General features: G+C 46.3%; 7 protein-coding genes across 7 annotated transcripts; 5 read left to right on the top strand and 2 right to left on the bottom strand.

Moving 5' to 3' along the window:
• Window positions 1-105: 105 nt before the first annotated feature.
• F4813DRAFT_381813 (uncharacterized protein) lies at window positions 106-2298 on the bottom strand (the record flags this gene model as incomplete). Its single annotated transcript, XM_049245722.1, has 3 exons — window positions 106-926; window positions 957-1324; window positions 2273-2298. The coding sequence occupies 3 exons, from the start codon at window positions 2296-2298 to the stop codon at window positions 106-108; spliced, it is 1215 nt and encodes a 404-aa protein (XP_049097946.1).
• F4813DRAFT_365958 (uncharacterized protein) lies at window positions 1951-4156 on the bottom strand. The gene is made up of 4 exons (XM_049243980.1): window positions 3624-4156; window positions 3389-3557; window positions 3286-3325; window positions 1951-3190 (listed from the first exon to the last, which is right to left on the bottom strand). Exons 1-4 carry the CDS (start codon window positions 3847-3849, stop codon window positions 2615-2617), a joined length of 1011 nt encoding a protein of 336 aa, XP_049097945.1. The 5' UTR covers window positions 3850-4156; the 3' UTR covers window positions 1951-2614.
• A 353-nt stretch (window positions 4157-4509) lies between these two features.
• On the top strand, window positions 4510-8911 carry F4813DRAFT_365957 (ARM repeat-containing protein). The gene is made up of 3 exons (XM_049243979.1): window positions 4510-4786; window positions 4898-7193; window positions 7394-8911. Exons 1-3 carry the CDS (start codon window positions 4723-4725, stop codon window positions 8178-8180), a joined length of 3147 nt encoding a protein of 1048 aa, XP_049097944.1. The 5' UTR covers window positions 4510-4722; the 3' UTR covers window positions 8181-8911.
• Window positions 8912-10885: 1974 nt separating this feature from the next.
• On the top strand, window positions 10886-13085 carry F4813DRAFT_365951 (uncharacterized protein). Its single transcript, XM_049243978.1, has 2 exons — window positions 10886-11680; window positions 11763-13085. Exons 1-2 carry the CDS (start codon window positions 11498-11500, stop codon window positions 12636-12638), a joined length of 1059 nt encoding a protein of 352 aa, XP_049097943.1. The 5' UTR covers window positions 10886-11497; the 3' UTR covers window positions 12639-13085.
• A 15-nt stretch (window positions 13086-13100) lies between these two features.
• On the top strand, window positions 13101-14600 carry F4813DRAFT_150856 (uncharacterized protein). The gene has a single exon (XM_049238951.1). The coding sequence runs from the start codon at window positions 13336-13338 to the stop codon at window positions 14239-14241; it is 906 nt and encodes a 301-aa protein (XP_049097942.1). The 5' UTR covers window positions 13101-13335; the 3' UTR covers window positions 14242-14600.
• Window positions 14601-16438: 1838 nt separating this feature from the next.
• Window positions 16439-17383, top strand: F4813DRAFT_365947 (uncharacterized protein). Its single transcript, XM_049243977.1, has 2 exons — window positions 16439-16861; window positions 16914-17383. The coding sequence occupies exon 1, from the start codon at window positions 16502-16504 to the stop codon at window positions 16805-16807; it is 306 nt and encodes a 101-aa protein (XP_049097941.1). The 5' UTR covers window positions 16439-16501; the 3' UTR covers window positions 16808-16861; window positions 16914-17383.
• F4813DRAFT_365946 (uncharacterized protein) lies at window positions 16886-17383 on the top strand. Its single transcript, XM_049243976.1, has one exon. The coding sequence runs from the start codon at window positions 17059-17061 to the stop codon at window positions 17299-17301; it is 243 nt and encodes an 80-aa protein (XP_049097940.1). The 5' UTR covers window positions 16886-17058; the 3' UTR covers window positions 17302-17383.
• Window positions 17384-18089: the final 706 nt, after the last annotated feature.

The following is an 18089-nucleotide window of genomic DNA, read 5'->3' as shown; positions in this document are numbered from 1 at the left end:
AAGCGTAGCTCTCGCTCTCGTTCTGACCTACAGAGCTACTCCTACGATGGACTTCAACTCAGGAGACCTACAACTTCGATGAGATCCGGCCGAGCATAAGGCAATCTATCCACTTTTCCATCTCCTGCGTGTGATTCTCCCCTGCTCTCCCGTACTCGGCTCCGCAAGATCTTCTTGTCTTGACGCCCCGTCAGCATTATCGTGCCGTGGGAGTCCTACCTGCGGCCGAGACGATACCCAGAATGGAATCCATGATCTATTCCTCTGCTCCATCGACTGTCTGCCAGAAGCACGACCCTCCCGACTTTGTCGTCCCAGCATAGCCGTAGATGATGCCGATGTACGAGTTTCGATGTCCTCCCGGTCTAGTTGTGTCCCTATTTTCGGTGACGGCGACTTCCCGGGGCCTAGCAGCAATCGTAAAACCTGAGTGGGAATCATAGGGGACGGAGTTTGATGCCTCCATTCTTCTCGGGTGACATACTTGTGCGTTGCTACGTTGCTAGGTGTGGAACTAGTTCCGGCCGTGCTCGCACGAACCTGGGATGAGGATAGGCTCTTTCGGCGCCGCTTTGATGGCCCCGGTATTTTTGCTAGTTCCGCGTCTGCTCGTGGAGATAAACATCCCTTCTCCGTTTTCTCCGTTTCACCGTATGCTTGGTCGACGTTCCTTTCGGACGGCTTCATCATCTTATGCCGCATATAACCGCTTCCGCGACCATTTGTGTCACTATTCCGTACCCTTCGGGTATTTACTAGCTCCTCTAGGTTGTTTCCGCCCTCTTCGTTGCGAGGCATTAATTTCTCTGCTAGGCCGGAGTTCGTGTCTCTATCTCCGTTATATGCGCTCGCCCGCCTCTTGAAGGACCACCAAGATTCTTGACGAGTCTCTTCTACTTGGGACTCTAGTTCTGTCGAAAGATGGCCTAGAGATGTCGATATGTCCTCTAAAGAACTAGTATTTGATATCTTCGCTTTATTCTTGGTTATTCCAAGAATGCTACGAAACTTAGTTCTATGTTCTTTCGAGCACTTGAAATTGGCCCGAGATTCCGGGGTACACGTTAATCTGCTCCTTCTCTGTGGTGTAGATGCAAATATCTGATTCCGGAGGCTGGAAGCTGAGTTGACTCTCTTGTTCTTTCGTAGCTGGTCCGGAGCTTGTGGTGTTTGCTCTCTCAAGGTCTCAGCTCGTTCCGTATAACGAGACGCGGGTGTCAGTTGTCCGCCGTCTCTAATTATTGCGGCTGTATCTTCAACGCCAGTGTCGTAGGGGTGTGTACTTTTACCGGGTTTAATATTCGCGGATGTAGAGTTTCGTATCCTAGGATTGTTAGACAATGTCGACGCGCTCGGTCCTTTCTGCTTCCGTGCCTCTATTGCTTCTACATAGTCGTCAATTCCGTCTTGCTAAGATTCAATCTTCATATTTATCCATAATAGGGGAATCGAGACTGCCTCAAGCGCCTTTACTCGTCGTGATTTTGGCTTGTCTTTGGCCTCTCCTTCTCGGAGTTCTCGTGACTCGTATAGCGTTTGTTGAGTCGGCCAACGGTGTCTATAGTCAACTACCGCCTTCTCTCTCTTCCTCGAATGTCTTCCCATTCTGGTATTTAGGTCGCCCTTTGAATATAATGTTGGTCTGTAATCAGACGGTGCTGTTCACGTTGAATGACGGGGATGTTCGGGATCCGATACCCGTCCGCCTTTTGTCCCCTAGCCTAACTTTACGTATATTGCAAGAAAAAATATAACCTAATGCTAATCGACGTAGAATATATTGCAGCGAATGTAGTAAACAGCATCGCCCCAAGAGATGTAACCTGGAATGATATTTGTTTTATTCGTAACTAATTGGAATAACATAGGTATCTTCTAAATGCTCTAGTTATCTCCTAGCTAATCCATATACGTAATTTCACATTTTTGCACTCTCGGTTATAGCTTCCTGAATACCTTTGCTAGGTATACATTTCTATCAGGCAAGCAGACTGTGAGGATGTTCAGTTCGAAGTTACGCTAAGGTACGTAATTTTAGTTGATGCTTCATCTAAATGATAAATAGATAGGTAGACACTAGATAAAACTCAGGCCTATAATTTGGGTATATCGCATAAACTCGATAGCCTTGACCTTCCATTGCCTCCTTTGTATTATACTGCTCTTCTTTCCGCTATTGGGGAATCCCAAAGCTCTATGAAAAGGAGATTTGCTAATATGCAGTAACTGAAACAAATGATAGTTCCCTGGGTACCCATACCCCCGTTCATACCGAATGCCAATATTAAGCCCCTTCATATTTATATATAGGTAATTGTTGTGAATGGGATGACCGTCTAAATTACCCCTATATCTAGTGAACAGAGGCGGGGAAGATAATGATATAAAATGCAGAGTGTGCATTTTATATCATTATAAAGAGTCCCGCTAAACAGTCTCTAAAAAGCGAGCCTGTCTCAGGTACCTAGGTAGTTATACTTTCGCCCGTATTACACTTTTCTACATCATAACGGCTCCTGTTAACCGCATATCATTATAAATAGCATACTCCTATGCGTATAATATCACATGTACCTAGATAATATAAGTCTTACAAAGCATAGTCCTTACACAATTATCCCAACTCGGCTCGATTGTACCCTGTCCCGGTGGCGGGGGTATACGGTGCCTCGACAACTTGCGTTGCTTGCGCTACCGGAGCTTGATACTCGGGCTGTACCGAAGCACCGTGTTGCAAGATGGGAGCGTAGTTCCCATAGGAAGGAGTCGGATAGGGAGAAGACATTTTAGAGCCGGGAAGTTCCCGAGGTCCAGAAAGCATTGGCGGCGGTGATGCAGTTATATGAGCGCCCTTTTGGTACTTCTTGATGAAGAAGATACCTACAATAGTCAATCCAATAACAGTAACGCCACCCACAACGCCGCCAACAATAGCTCCGATAGGGGTCCCGGAACTATTACTCGATGGCACGGAAGTAATATCTATCGATGCTGAGGATGAAACGGTTGAACTACTTGTTGCTACGGCATGTGAATTAGTAGACTCGTGCGTTGAAGACGTGGTCCTTAAATCGTTCGTAGTCGACGATGCCGTACTACTAATTAGGCTTAAGGGGGTGGCTAGTAGCTCAAAAACTCGAGTTTTGCTTTGCGTATCACAGTCCCATGCTGTAACGGTTGAATCACTCGTCTTCGGTAATCGAATTAGCACCTAGCCTCTTGAGAAAAGCTACGGGGGCCGTGACGTGACTATCACCGTCCAGGAACTTGTTCTTTCATACTTACAGAGAATAGCCAGGTGATGCAGTATGGTAGAGCCGATTGACTATTGTATGGGGAGTTAACTTAGGTCCGAAGAACGATAGAGTCTAATTAGGTGCTTCCATACCAGCAACGCGTCTTTGAACTCGTGCCGCAGAAACTCGTCGGATCATAATCGTCACACTTAGTCCAAAAACTCGACGAACATGTCTTCAACCCTCCCGTACAACACCCCCTGTAGTCGCCGATATTTTCGCATGTTCCGACACTTGAGTAACAAGTATAAGTAATACCAGCTACGTAATTAAGTTAGCTATCTAGGCTTCCCACACAGCGCATTACTTGAAGAGAACAACCCTTACAGTCGAGAGCACCAAATCCGCATGTATCATGACCCATGTGGTATTCGTCGCGCCTTAGCAGTTCGGTTGACGCGTAATATTCCGGGGCCGTGGTAGGCATAGGCTGTAAGGCTGCAAATGCGCCATCTCCGGCCTGCGTGGGAAAGGGCTGGAAAAGGAGTTTAGAGGCCGAAGTCGTGAGAAGCAGCCCGAGCCGAACTGAGAAGGATAACAAGGCGCGTCCCATGGTTCATGGGGTTTCCTTTTATTATGAACACGCACCTGAAGTTGACAAATCTTACACTGGTCCGACCAACAAGCTGGATGAAAAAGTTACGCTGATTGAGATTGTGGGAGTGAAGACCTTCAGCTTGCTGCCAAGAATATTGGTCTTTTCAGCTCCAGTGACAAATTGTATTCCCTCATCTTCCTCTCCCAATCATCTAATCTCGTGTTGGAGCTAGCGTCACTAGGTAACTAAATGTCAGATTATCCACTTGACCAAAAGGTAACTTGTAATGTCATAAAATGTCATTACTTATTATATGCGACACTAAATTAACTTTATCTTAATTTATTAAAATTGTTTAAAAGACGTTTAATGTGAAAAACTCCGGTTTAACAAAGCTTAAACCTTTTTTTTTGTTTATAAAAGTATTTCAGGTACAATACCTCTTACTAGGCTTTATACATTAAATAGGTAGATATGTAAAAAAGAGTATTAATTACTTAAAGCATGTTGGAGGGGTAGACGAACAAGGAGGACATGAGGGGTAAAGTACAATGCCTTTGTAGTTTTACATGTAGCTAGCGAATCAGTTATCATATCTTATCAGAGGTCCCCAATAAAATTTTAATTTTTCTATGCGACGGACCCCACCTAAAAATTTCCAACACACCTTAAATACTCTGTTTTTTCTTCTCTTCGGTCCTCATTGTTGCCCAACCCTTCGTCGTCAACGGAGGAGCAGCGTTAGAAAAGGAATAAGAATCTGGGCCAAGGACCACGTCGTAGACGTAAGGTCGTCGACGCAACCCGGTCCATTCCATTTCCTTACTATATCTAACACTTGTTAGAATTCTGCGCTGGCCTATACGCTCAAGAAACGCCAGAACTTCTATGTCGACTTCCTTCACCATGGATCAGCAAAGGCTCGTCGAGCTGCTCCAGGCATCTCAAATTCGTAAGTACTTGCAAGATATGCATATACGTGTACTTCATATATACACACAAATAGAGCCGACAATTAGCTAGTCTCATATTTGCTAACATTTCCTTTTTCCTTACCTCACAGCTGACACGCAGAAGGTCAAGGCCGCAACTGCCGAGCTCCGCAAGAACTTCTATCCTCACCCGGATTCTCTACTCGGTCTGCTTCATGTCATAGTTTCCCATCCCGAAGATACCGTTCGCATGTTGGCTGCTGTCCAAGCCTTACGGCTCGTTCCCAAGCACTGGGAGAAGATTGCCGACGACCAGAAGCCTGCTGTGCGCAATGAGCTCCTCCAAGCTATCGTCCGAGAGCAAGACGCGAAGTGCCGTCACGGCCAATCCCGTATTATTGCTTCTATCGCAACGATTGATTTTAATAATGAGCAATGGGGCGACTTGCTACCTGCCGTTATGCAATTGACCAATTCCGACAATGTCGCCCACCGTGAGGTCGGCTCCTATATCATATTCAGCCTCCTGGAAGCGAACCCCGCCTACTTCGAAGACCACCTATCCACTTTGTTTGAGCTCTTCACTAAGACTATTCGAGATCCCCAGAGCCGTGACGTGCGAGTCAATACCATGCAGTCTATTAGTGCCCTATTGATGCTGATCGACTGCGACAATGATGAAGAATATGTCAATATCGTCCAGGGGTTTGTTCCTACCATGGTTGACGTACTGAAAGACGCCGTTGACGGCGGCGATGACGAGCGAATACAGCAGTCGTTCGAAGTCTTCCAATCCTTTTTGGCCTATGATCCTGCTCTGATATCCCGTTACTTTAAAGACTTGGTACAGTTTATGCTTGACCTAGCCATCAACACTAACGCTGAGGACGACGTGCGGGTTCAAGCGATCTCCTTCCTCGCGCAGTGCGTCAAATACCGCCGTTTGAAGATCCAAGGCATCCCTGACATGGGCGCACAGCTCATGAAGAAGAGTTTGGTAATCCTATCCGAGTTAGCGGATGATGACGACGATGAAGACACAACACCCGCTCGGACGGCTCTATCTCTGATAGATCAGTTGGCCACGGACTTGCCGCCGAGACAGGTTATCGTATCTTTGCTCGACGAATTTCCCGCCTATGCCAGTTCGCAGAACCCAGGGCAACGCAAGGCTTGTGTACTCGCCCTGGGTACGTGTGCCGAAGGTGCGCCCGAGTTCGTGTCTACCCAGATAGCGTCGGTCATGCCTATGGTCTTAAACCTCCTCAAGGATCCCGTACAAAGTGTTCGCCATGCGGCTCTCCTAGGTCTCATACGTTTGGGCGAGGATCTATCTGATACCATGTCTCCCCACCATGATAGCATCATGACCGCTTTGGTCTTGAACTTGGATGCAGCTAGCGGTGATGAGTCTGATAAGAAAAATGTCGAGATTATTCGATCCGTCTGTGGCGCTATCGACTCCATGGCTGAGGGGTTAGGAGCGGACATTATGGCTAAATATGGAGAGAGCATGATACATCGTATTGGAACGTTCTTGTCGCATCCAGACCCCAAGGTCAAGTCTGCCGCAGCGGGTGCGCTTGGTGCTATCGCTGTCTCTATCAAGAGCGCATTCATCCCTTTTCTCAAGCAGACTATGGAAGCCATGTCTTCCTATATCATGGTTGAGAGTGGTGAAGAAGAGCTCGCGTTGAGAAGCTCAGTCTGTGACGCTATGGGCCGCATCGCTCTCGGTGTCGGTGCGCAGGAGTTCAGCCCGTACGTCTTGCCACTGTTAGTGGCCAGCGAGAAGGCCCTTCACCTTGGCAATCCACGCCTCCGAGAGACTACATTCATATTATGGAGCCAGCTAGCTACCGTATACGAAGGGAATTTGGGTGAATCTCTCGCGGGTATCTTCAAGGGTTTATTTGACAGCCTGGAACAAGAGGAAGAGGAAGTTGAGTTCGACCTCCCAGAAGATCAAGATGGCCTTGTCGACGAGGTTGTCATGCACAGCAAAAAGAATAAGGTCAAGGGTGTTGAGGGCGCAGATGACGAAGATGAGGATTTCATGGATGACGACGATGACGATGATTGGGATGACCTTGTCGGCGTGTCCGCACAAGCATTTGAGAAAGAAATTGCCTTAGAGGTGCTGGGCGACGTCATCTACGCCGCTAAAGAGAGGAGCACGCCCTACATCGAAAAGGCTATAGAGCTTGTAGCTCCCTTTGCCGAGCACTCATACGAGGGGTGCCGCAAGACTTCCATAGGAACCCTCTGGCGAACATATGCTTGCGTATGGGAAGTCATGGAAAAGCAAACCGGCCGCAAGTGGGAACCTGGTTTTCCCCTTAAGCTAGAGCCGGTCGCCAACATCGCCAAGCTTGGCGAGATCGTATCTACCGCTACGTTACATATCTGGCCCGATGAGTCCGACCGGTAAGTTATTCCTTATGTGCACTTGCTACTGTTTCCTATTCCGGTTCCAATGATGACTACTTTACGTTATACCCAGCTCACTCAGACGCTTTATGCGGTTGCTGAGAACACGTATTTTGAACTAGATCTGATTTTAACTTTTTCTATCTACAAATTTTGCCTTGGACAATGGAGGCAAGACGGATGCTAACATTCATTAGGGACGCTGTCACGGAGATCAACCGCAGCGTTGCTTCTACGCTGAAGACTTGCGGCCCGGCTATATTGGGACAGAAGGATATGATGGAGCAGGCCGTGACCATACTCGGTACCATCATTACCCGATCGCACCCTTGCCAGCTAGATCTCGGTGAGGAAGATGACCAGGAAGAGTCCCAAGGGAGCTCCGAGTGGGATTGGTTAGTAGTAGACACCGCTTTAGATGTTTTGATCGGTCTTGCCTGTGCCCTAGGCCCGCAGTTTTCCGAGGTCTGGAAGGTTTTTGAGAAGCCCATCATCAAACTCCTAAGTTCTAACGAGGCTATTGAGCGATCAACCGCTGTCGGTGTGGTAGCTGAATGCGTCGCATACATGGGCAGTGGAGTGACGCCTTATACCTCAACATTGTTACGCCCGTTACTGCATCGCCTCTCCGACGAGGATAAAGAGACCAAGTCCAACGCGGCGTACGCAACTGGACAGCTCATTTATCATTCAGAAGACGCAAAGACGTACCTTCCTGCTTATAGCCAAGTCCTAGGGAAGTTAGAGCCCTTGCTGCAGATCAAGGACGCTCGGTTGCAAGACAACGCCGCCGGATGCCTATGCCGCATGATACTAGCCCATCCCGATCAGGTTCCGATTGCGGACGTACTGCCTGTTCTTGTTGATTTGTTGCCTCTAAAAGAAGACTACGAGGAGAACAAGCCTGTTTATCAGTGCCTGCACAAACTATGTAAGCCCACATTCTGCATACCTCATCATTACCGCCTGAAAATGGCCATATAGAACTACCTGGAGGATACTATGCTGATTACAAACCTCTAGATGTGCTCTCAAACCCAACGGTGCAAGAGCTGACGCCGAAGCTGTTAAATGTCTTCCAGCAAGTCCTCGGACCGCCGGAAGAGCAACTTGAACCAGAAACGAGAGAAGTGGTACAGGATATGGTACGCATCCTGACCAAATAAGACGGTTATGCGAAACGGTTTAAATGAGGGAAAGGTCTTCTGGAAAACGGAAATGGATATGGTTGCATGAAGTCATGAGCGAATGAAGGATGGGAGAGATGCGGTGGCTACCGTTGTTTGCACATAGATGATTCCCCCTGAATGATTGTTTTTTAAGTGTCCTCCGAGAGACTACTAGTCAGACTACTAGTTATAGCTAGGCCTGCTGCATTTGCTGCGTCGTGTCGATAAGATATCCATGACAATATACGAACTACAAGCCGATATCTTGGGACGTGCTTGTGACTGTGAGGATTGCTATAAATTGAAGATCGAAGATTTCCATCTCGGAACCAGCAATTTTCAAAATGTTCAGTGTTGAAAACTCGTACCTTGTGCGGCCGAGCACCGCATCAGATGTTATAACAGGTAGATGACAAGTCGTTCGTAACATTATCCTTATAACCTCGGGCTGTTATTGAGCCACATTGCCGCTCTACCGCGAGAAGCTATATATGGCCCTTACTAACCTGTACTAATTATTCGCGATACTTCACGGTGTTGTCGCAGATACCTCGGTCTTATGACATTATCTTGTACTGCACGACAAATAGGCCTCCGGTGATAAAGGGTTGTTTTTCCCTCTTCTAGCCGCTACTCGTCCTCCTGATATCATCATTCTGACATATTGACGGAATACATGGTAAGGTAGGACTGACATCTTTCTATGGCCATATCGAGGGGGTTGGGTTGGATTGACGGCTTTGTATCATAGCGCGTCACGGCCGTCATCCCTGCATTTCTCGTCCCCTGCCGAGCCGAGCTGGGAAGAAACTAACCATGCATTATAACTTACATTACATACAATAACTACCCCTGCGTCTTGCACTTGTTAAGCCTTGGTACTGTTTGAAAATGTGACGGACCCAGTTTAGATGGAGGGTAGGTATATCCAATAGGAAAAAGATCCCGCCTGCAACAGGTCGATATTGTTTCCCATAGCCATATCTACGAGCTTCATTGGACTATTAGCTTTACGGAGGGTTGCATTCTACCAATTCTTCTAATCACGGCTACATTCGTGTCTGTTCAGATCGTCGTCTTGATAAGCTCGCTCCTTTAGCCTCCCTTTCCCTACATAGACTGTGCCGTCAGGCCATACATTCTTATAAAATGAATTCAAGCAAGTAGGTAAATATGCAACTTGCTTAGGCACCTAGCCTAGGTAGTGATATATATCGGAGTTAATTAAACGCCAGATGGCATAGAAAATACGTATTAGTTAGGTACAAAAAGAAAGAAAGAAAGAAAACATGTCTCTTACATAGTTTCCTATCTACATGCCAGTGGGTCCGGTGGATCACTAGGGAGGGAAGATCATCTCCGATCTATGTTACTAACATTCGATTGCCGCCCAGCCGCCATGGGACGGGAAATGGCGATTGGCACCTAGGGTTGTAGTCTTGGGGTTCCCCGGGGGGAAAGCTTGATTTCGATCCTAGAACAGGTCATAATGAAGAGATAAACATATATGCACTGACTTAAATAGGCAAGATATTATAGTGAGCTATTAAGGTGACCTCATGCATATCAAACATATATCACAAAGTTACTGCGGTGTTTTCATAAATAATCTTATTTCAGCTCATCCATTCTATCGACGGCGGTACGATGCGAAATACAGCCTCGAGGCGGAGGTTACTTGCAGTAGTGGTATGTAACACATATCAATCTTAATCACGTTGTGTAAGTTGACAGCTCCTGCGTAGGTAACAATAGACACTCTCGAACCGGAGAAGATTTGTATATGAAAGAAGAGGGTACCGTACGTAGACAAGTACCTAAGTCAGGTTCATACAATAGGTACAGTACTTACCTGTGAGGCCATATTAGCCGATGAAATATACATACATATATATTATTCTACATATACTTTAGATCTATGTATAAGTAAGTACCTACTTATTGAAGTTGAAAGATAAGACGGGAACACCAGGTAGGCCAACTATATCGATTGATATTTTCAGCATGACATTATACACGCGGTACTTATACAAATCACCAGACATGTCCGTGGACGGCTGTTAATAGAAACATGTTTATAGATATATATATATTAGGTATGCATCTGTGCATGCATATCGGTCTTTATCAGGTAGTTACTTCATATACACTGTGCAAATTGACCGTTTCTGCAGTTAAATGTACATGTCTATGATATACCCAAAGAAAAAGCAAAGAGAAAGCCATCTACCTAGGTAGGTAGGTACGCAAGGTATACAGTTGTAGAATGATTTTAGACCTTAAGAGCTATGATCACTAACTAAATGCCTTTAACTAGCAATTTTACTCATTAATGTTCGCACAGGCCTTCATCATGCAGCTACCTATACAATAAACCTGCATCTCCCTTTGCTCCGAAAGGGCATATGCAAAAGGTGTGTAGGTGTAACAGCTAATAACGACTACCTGCCTAGGTAAGTAAGCACCTATATACTAAGGACGGTTAGTTGGTTTACTTTAATACGCCTGAACAGGAGCGATATTTGAACTGCGCATCACTTTTCAAGTAAATAATCTTCTAAATATAAAAATCTAACCTAGGTTACAGATCGACTACAAAGTACATGTATATACAAGTGTAGATAGATAGTGTATAATAAGAGTTGACTCCTTTCGGTTACTTTAATCTTGATTGCAAGGGCGAACTGGGGTGAGTACCAGCCTACCCGCAAGGTTGTTTAGATGCAATATGTGAACCAAAAATAATGGGATGTCGGATATGTGTGTAGCTACGTACGTGGAGCACGTACGTGAAGGCATGAAGGGTAAATTCCAACGAATGAGATTTAGGCGTACGGCTCCAAAAGGAATCCTGGTTTTGAGAACAGGCATAAGGATATAAAACAAGTGAAAAGGGCTGTTCCCCCCCTTTTCTAACTGTTTTTTTTCTCATCCCTTTACTGTTCAGAACAGGCTTTGTAATACGAGTAGGACGAGAGGCAAGAGTTGACCAGTGAAACATTGGAGGTAGAGTCATTCGTTACTAAAACCGGCTTGTACAATAATCCAACCATCCTCTAAGCGCCTATCAACTCCAACCAACCATCAACATACACTGTCAATCGTTTAGGGAGCCTTACTGAGATTTACAATATGCGATTCACGCTCGCTTTCGTTTCCGCCCTTCTGGGCATCGCCATTGCGGCTCCTCAAGGCATCACCGACAAGCTAACTCCCACTGGCACTGCACCAGCCGGTTGCACGGGTAGCTTCGACGGCAAGTTTGAGATCAGCGTCGCAGAGGTTACTGAGAAGCGAAGTATTTCTCAGCCTCAGGTACGTATGGACAAGACGGTTTTAGATTAAAGCCGGATCTTGATTAGGATAAATGCGTAATGGCTGCTAACGATTAGAATAGAAACGCGCCGAGTGCGGTAGTGATGGAATTCTTGTGTTGACTTTGAAGGATGGTTCTACGTTTGACGCCAAAGACCGAACCGGTTACATCGCGTCCAACTACCAGTTTCAATTCGATGCTCCTGCCCAAGCTGGTGCTCTCTATACTAGTGGATTTTCCGTCTGCGAAAACAATATTCTGGCGTTAGGAGACTCCAAGACTTTCTACCGATGTCTGTCTGGCGACTTTTATAACCTATACGATCGCGATTGGGCTCCCCAGTGCTCACCTGTCTCAATCATCGCCGTCCCATGCGGTTCAGACGACCCGGCCTCGCAGATACCTGATGGTCAAGTTGTCGGCACTAGCGTTGTTCTGACTACTATCGTCACCGCTTTGCCAGACGGCCAGCCGCAGGTTGTTACGACTTCAGTCCCTGTTCCCATCTGCCAGATCGGTGATGGCCAAGTGCAACAGGTTACTACGCCTTGCGCCTCAGTAACACCTAGCCCAACGAGCACGTATGTGCCTGTGAGCGAGCACACGGATGGCCAGGTCCAAGTCACGCCACCAGGCAGCGCACCTGCTCCCCCGGCTACTCCGACGGCCACTCCCACACCCATCCCATCCGCCCCTTCGGCTCCGGTCTCGTCGGCTCCCGGGCCCTCGGCTCCCGCACCCAGCAGCGTACCGAGCTCTTATACCAGCGCCAGTGCAACCGCCAGCGCCAGCATTAGCTCTAGTGCTAGTGTTACCGTTCCGGTGAGCTCATCACCACCGAGTCCTAGTGCTCCTAGTGAGACTTCGGCACCGCCCCAGAGCGGATCATCGCGTATCTCGGTTGGATCTGTCGGTGCGCTAGTCTTCACCGCAATGGTGGCCTTTTTCTACCTGTAAATAAAACCAGCACACTCTTAGGATAAGTTTATCAGACAAGATGGTATAGCAATAAGGGTTGCAAGTGACTAGGATTGCTTTAGCTTGGAAAGCTTGGAACTAATGCATGTGTATACCATCACGAGATGGTTTAATGTGAGATACGAGGGAAATGAGGAGTAACATAGTGATAGCAACATGGGAGTTAGGACATAATGTTATAAAAACCTGTAGCATATCAATGCAATACCATGGTTCGAACTTCTTTATCTTGATGTCTCTGCCAGCTCTCTGCCGGAAAAGGTATTACTTACCTAGGTGATAAACGGTACGACGAGATGTTGATTGGGTTCGTCAACAAACCTAAAATATTAGGTTAATCCTATTGATAGTTACCTACCCTCAAATAACTAAAAGCGGTTGGTTGTAAGACATACATACCTAGGTAGTGATATTGGGATTGGAATAGATGTTGTATTAGGAAGGGTTTATAATGAGTGGGCGAAGCCCACCAATTTTCAGTATAGCCAGTAATTACGTAATCCCATCCCACAGTAGGTAATGTACCTCGAATTAGTGCAATTTATTCAAGCCCCGTTAAACGACTATCGATACCGGAATAGGACCTAGGTACTTACGTGTAGGTACCAAAGATAGGTATATTCTTTTCCATCTCATAATTTGTTACCTACCTTGCGTTAGAGGCGGTATTCCAACCATGTCCGAATACTGGAAATCAACTCCTAAATACTGGTGCAAGCATTGTAGCACCTACGTACGCGATACCAAACTCGAGCGTCAAAATCACGAAGCTACCGCCAAGCATCAAGGCGCCTTAAAGCGTTTCCTAAGAGACCTACACCGAAATCACGAACAAGAGCAACGAGAGAAGGATCGCGCCAAGCGGGAAGTCGAGAGACTAAATGGCATAGTCGGCTCCGCCTCTTCGGATCATCACCATGCAGCAAGCACTAGTAGAACATCAACTTCAGCCTCGTTGCAAGCGCAAACACAAGCCGCTGGTTCGCAGCGTCAACAGCAATGGGAGCAATTGGCCGAGATGGGCATTGATGTGCCAACCGAACTGAGGAGAGAGATGGCCATGGCTAGCGAATGGACCGTTACTAGCAAGAGGATTATCGACGATACACCCAAGGCAGAAGACGATTCAGATGCCAAGCCTCAAAATGTCGATGCCATCGCGTCTGGCGTACGGAAGCGACCGAAACATGAAAGTGGAGTAGACGAGGAAGAAGAGGAGAATGCAATCAAGAGTCTATTCAAGAAGCCTAGGAAATGGGGTCGCGATACAAAACAGGCTCCGGAGGACGATGAAGAGTTAGACGCTCTGCTCAGCGGTGCCCTAGCGAAACCACCCAAGTTCGAGGATAATCCTCAGGATTCTATTGATGAAACAGCCGATTTACTAAGGGGGACGAAAGAAACCCCAACATCTGATATAAAAAAGGAAGAAACGACCGACGACCAAGCGCTATGGTCTATCAAACCAGAGTCCCAAGAGAATCATCAAGATGCGCCCGTCAAGCAAGAAGGGAACGCGGAGAGTAATCCACCCACTGTGGTTTTTAAGAAGCGAAAGCCTAAGAACATTCGTCAGAGATGAGCCTCGTCTAACGGGATTCTATTCTAGTAGCAATGATCTACTTAGACGTTGTGTTTCTAGGTCCTATTTGAGGCAGCCTATGCGTCGCAAAGCTGGTCGCTTGGCATCCCACTCTTATATCTACACGGAGCGTGTACTACTATTCGTATCGTGGTGTGGGGAGTCCGGATCTCGTAAGCTAACATCGAAAAGCTATAGGCATACTATCTACTCAACAGATCGGTTATCCAAGAACCTGAACGCGAACTTACCGCATATAATACCGGCTATCCTTGGTGCTAACCTCCTAACCTAGAGGATATCCAAATAAAAAATGATTCAATTACCAAGTCGAGGTGGATGTGCGTAAAGCCAAGCTCTAACCACGTTAACATCAAGACCCGTACATGAGTGAACCAAACGTACTATGTAGGAACATAGGAGTGACCCTTGATATTATCGTTTGTGGTCCCAGTATACGACATCAGTGCACTACTTCGAGTACTCCTGGGTTGGGAGGCTACGGCCTATGGAATATGTGATTTGGGTACACAATACACAGAAAAAACACGCAAGACTTGTAAACACAAGCATGTGGATAACCAAATATGGTATCGTAGGAAAAGGAGTGGAAAAGTAAAGGGTTAGACATCATCTGGATGAATCAGTCCCCATGCGTCCGACAGGGTATCACGAAATAGGGGTCGGGAACCTCTTTAGTAAACGAGAGAGATTCTACTACGGCTGAGCGCCACTTGTTAACCTAACATACTTTGCGAACCAGCTAGCTGCGTATAATAGTCTACTGTTTACTTCTCCCCATTCAAAAAAGATGATATTATGTTTAGTATTAACGCTGCTTACCATAGAAATAGCACTTTACTAACTTGAGAAACATGTATAGAAGAAATAACACTATCACAATACAGCTACCAGTTATATTACTGTACATTAGGTAGGTCAGCACATCTTAGTACATGAAATGATCTCATAGTCTATGTAAACTCGTTAGACTAGCCTTAGGTAAATAACTCTTCGCCGTTTCTTTGGAATATATACCTTCATATAAAGCCACTGGTCTACTCAATACTTAAATCCTCCCGGTTTTCTCTCGTATTCCCTATTCTACGAAACCTCTAGATAGCTAAACAAAGGGTTCAACTTTGAACGGGAATTTGATAGGAATAGCACAAGGCTTCGATTTAGTAGATTCATAATACAATACCCGCAACCTACTTGAAGCTGCTAAAGGCGAAAGCTCATATCTGTATACATACCTAGGTACCTATTTTGTTAGGATCTACGTGTTTTGACGTAACATATTTTCAGCCGCACAAGCTGTGATTACTGAATTTCACTTTCGTGGCAAATTTGGTCTTGATACACAAGCTTCTGTAGGAATTGAAAGCATTTCTTCTTTCTCGGCGTCCAAGTCGGGCGTTGTTGAGGTCACTACATATTGGTAACTCTAGACGGGGTTTCGTCATCGGGGTGAGCTGCTGTATAACATACCGGGACTTATATTATACACGACGTAACAGCTGTTGCCGAATATTGATCGAACTTTTGCCGTGCTCTGGAAGCCTCGACTGCCTACGCACCTTTTCTCACATGGTGTTGTTCGCATCACATATTTTTATAATTCGAGTAGCCAAATAGGCCCCGGGAGGCTTATGGGGATGACCGGTTTTCTGCTGCCCCCCATCTATATATCGTCTTTCACGTTTCACCGATAGCTTACCTAGGTAGGTAACTAGGTAGGTGCCTAGTAGGTATCTATGAAACTTCCTATTCGCTCCCCTATCTAAAGTTCGATGGGGTTCCGTGCTTCTCATCGAGTCACACGTAGCAGTCTTTGGCAGGGGTGAATCCAGCGACTGGGCTAATTGGCCTTGGATCCAGTCTCAACACGGCCAACGCTCAGATATGAAGAACTTGGTGTCGTCACCGGCGTCGGCAACTCATCGTCGGATAGCTAGCGAAGATGTATCACTTACCTCTAGGTCTCTGCCTGACAACACTTTTCGGTCCACTCATCCTTCCTCCGTATTGTTTAGATCGCGGGAATGGCTTCCTATCATGGGTGCAACTAGATTGGCCAGTCCATCAGTAACGACCTCGATAATGAATTGGCAAGACGATGGAGACCTTGGCTCTCTATTATTTACGACACCCCCGAACTTAACTCCAGATACCTTCGACCGACATCAAAAGCCAGGTAGCATTTACAAGTCCTCGGAGCCTTCTCGAGCATCACGGCCGGCTCCAGTGCAGTTTGAGTATGTTCATATGGATCATCAGTCCCCCGTTGCATCCTCGTAATCCATCTTCTCCCCGCGACAGATTTCAGTATAGTCGTGCAGACTCTCGCGCCAATCTCTTGAATACGCCAAGCACAGTATGGAGAAGCCCCCGAACGCCACCCCCTTACTCTACCACGATGTCATCTCCTAGAAAATGGTGGCATTGGCGGCCTGCATGGTTTATGTGCCTATCATTCCTCTTCGGAGTTGCTTGCGCAATTGGCCATCACGCATTTTATACGTCTTTGAATGGGAAGCCCGCCGTCGACCAGCTATGCTCTTAGCGGCGTTTATATGGCTGACACCCATAGTGATAATATTGATAAGTAATACTTTAACTATGGACTTAGCTTTGAACATAGAGAACACGACGTGCTTAGGTATCCGAACCTTAAATTTTACGAAAGATGAACTCGAGGTGACTAGCTTCATTTTGCAAATGGTGCCTTCTCTCTATTTATGTCCAAGGAGCCTATAGGAATGGAGGAGCCCTACCAAGTTCAATAATCCATACGGCTTGTCAATGTCGATATGAATGTCGATATGGAATACGACATCCTCTTATACTGCCTCGCCGGACGGGTTCAGCTCTAAACTCCTCGTCCCCGGAGGTGATTATAGCTACTACGCCTACACGAGTGGCGGCGAATATTCTACCCGGCAGATGAAAGATACTAGCCACGGAGGTATTCCGAATATGGAACCGCCGTTTCCTGAAGCTTTAGGAGCATTCCGTACCGAATCAGTGTTATGGATAGGATATTTTGGTGAGAACTAACCCGAATGAAGCACCACCTCTCAATAGATCGATGCCAGGTTGGAGCGACGCCTTTATTCCTAAGGTGATTGGATGCGAGCATTACGAGACCGATTACACTGTCCTGTTTAATCTGGCTGGCGGTCAGCAGATTACAAAAGTGACTGAGCGTAAATTCCAACGCCGTATTGTAGAGTAAGTGGGGACCACCAGCGTGGAAATATCCAGCCCTTTGTGTATGACCAGGCAATTGGGGGTTTCCTGTTCCTACTAAAATGTTCAGTTAACACGACCGAGTAATACTAACAACACCTAGTACGGCCTGGATCCAAGGTACGGATGCGAACGATGGTACAAACGACAATACGCGATATCCCGAAAGAAGGGTTTGGGATGGCGGTGATGTGCATTATAATTTCGGATTAGAAGGTGACGTCCGGCAGCTGAGGAGTGAGGGTAGTATATTCCGTCAGAGGTGAAGTTTTATGCAAGGGCACGTTCAAAAACATCTACATAAAGTATACATGGATTATGGAATCAGTGTGAAGGGTTTAATAGACACCACAACGTATAAGTTAAGCATATTTGATCTTAATTAATTTGGCCTTGTTATTTTCGTACGTATGTGGGAAAAGTAGACTTTACGCTGCAAACCCCGGCGATCTTGTATTAGACGTCCGATATCATCGTATTAGCCACATGTGGCGTTCATTGGTTGGTCTACCCAAACCAAACCAAACCAAACCAAACCTACGGTAATTAAACCTGGAGTAAATCAAAATATGGTCCGAACGGGTCACACAAATTCT

This window comes from Daldinia decipiens, assembly GCF_022478715.1.
Source record: "Daldinia decipiens strain CBS 113046 unplaced genomic scaffold F4813scaffold_26, whole genome shotgun sequence".
Lineage (NCBI taxonomy): Eukaryota > Fungi > Ascomycota > Sordariomycetes > Xylariales > Hypoxylaceae > Daldinia > Daldinia decipiens.
The sequence above is the reverse complement of the archived record's forward strand: the minus strand, read 5'-3'. Positions and strand labels throughout refer to the sequence as shown.

Bases quoted from the DNA above. Each gene is read 5' to 3' on its own strand.
- F4813DRAFT_365947 (XM_049243977.1), top strand. From the start codon at position 16,502: ATGTTCATATGGATCATCAGTCCCCCGTTGCATCCTCGTAATCCATCT.
- F4813DRAFT_365958 (XM_049243980.1), bottom strand. From the start codon at position 3,849: ATGGGACGCGCCTTGTTATCCTTCTCAGTTCGGCTCGGGCTGCTTCTC. The intron at 3,326-3,388 runs GTATGGAAGCAC...CCCATACAATAG, and splicing joins AGTTCAAAGACGCGTTGCTG to TCAATCGGCTCTACCATACT. The intron at 3,191-3,285 runs GTAAGTATGAAA...CGATTACCGAAG, and splicing joins GCATCACCTGGCTATTCTCT to ACGAGTGATTCAACCGTTAC.
- F4813DRAFT_365957 (XM_049243979.1), top strand. From the start codon at position 4,723: ATGTCGACTTCCTTCACCATGGATCAGCAAAGGCTCGTCGAGCTGCTC. The intron at 4,787-4,897 runs GTAAGTACTTGC...CTTACCTCACAG, and splicing joins GCTCCAGGCATCTCAAATTC to CTGACACGCAGAAGGTCAAG. The intron at 7,194-7,393 runs GTAAGTTATTCC...AACATTCATTAG, and splicing joins TGGCCCGATGAGTCCGACCG to GGACGCTGTCACGGAGATCA.
- F4813DRAFT_365951 (XM_049243978.1), top strand. From the start codon at position 11,498: ATGCGATTCACGCTCGCTTTCGTTTCCGCCCTTCTGGGCATCGCCATT. The intron at 11,681-11,762 runs GTACGTATGGAC...CGATTAGAATAG, and splicing joins GAAGTATTTCTCAGCCTCAG to AAACGCGCCGAGTGCGGTAG.
- F4813DRAFT_150856 (XM_049238951.1), top strand. From the start codon at position 13,336: ATGTCCGAATACTGGAAATCAACTCCTAAATACTGGTGCAAGCATTGT.
- F4813DRAFT_365946 (XM_049243976.1), top strand. From the start codon at position 17,059: ATGTCGATATGGAATACGACATCCTCTTATACTGCCTCGCCGGACGGG.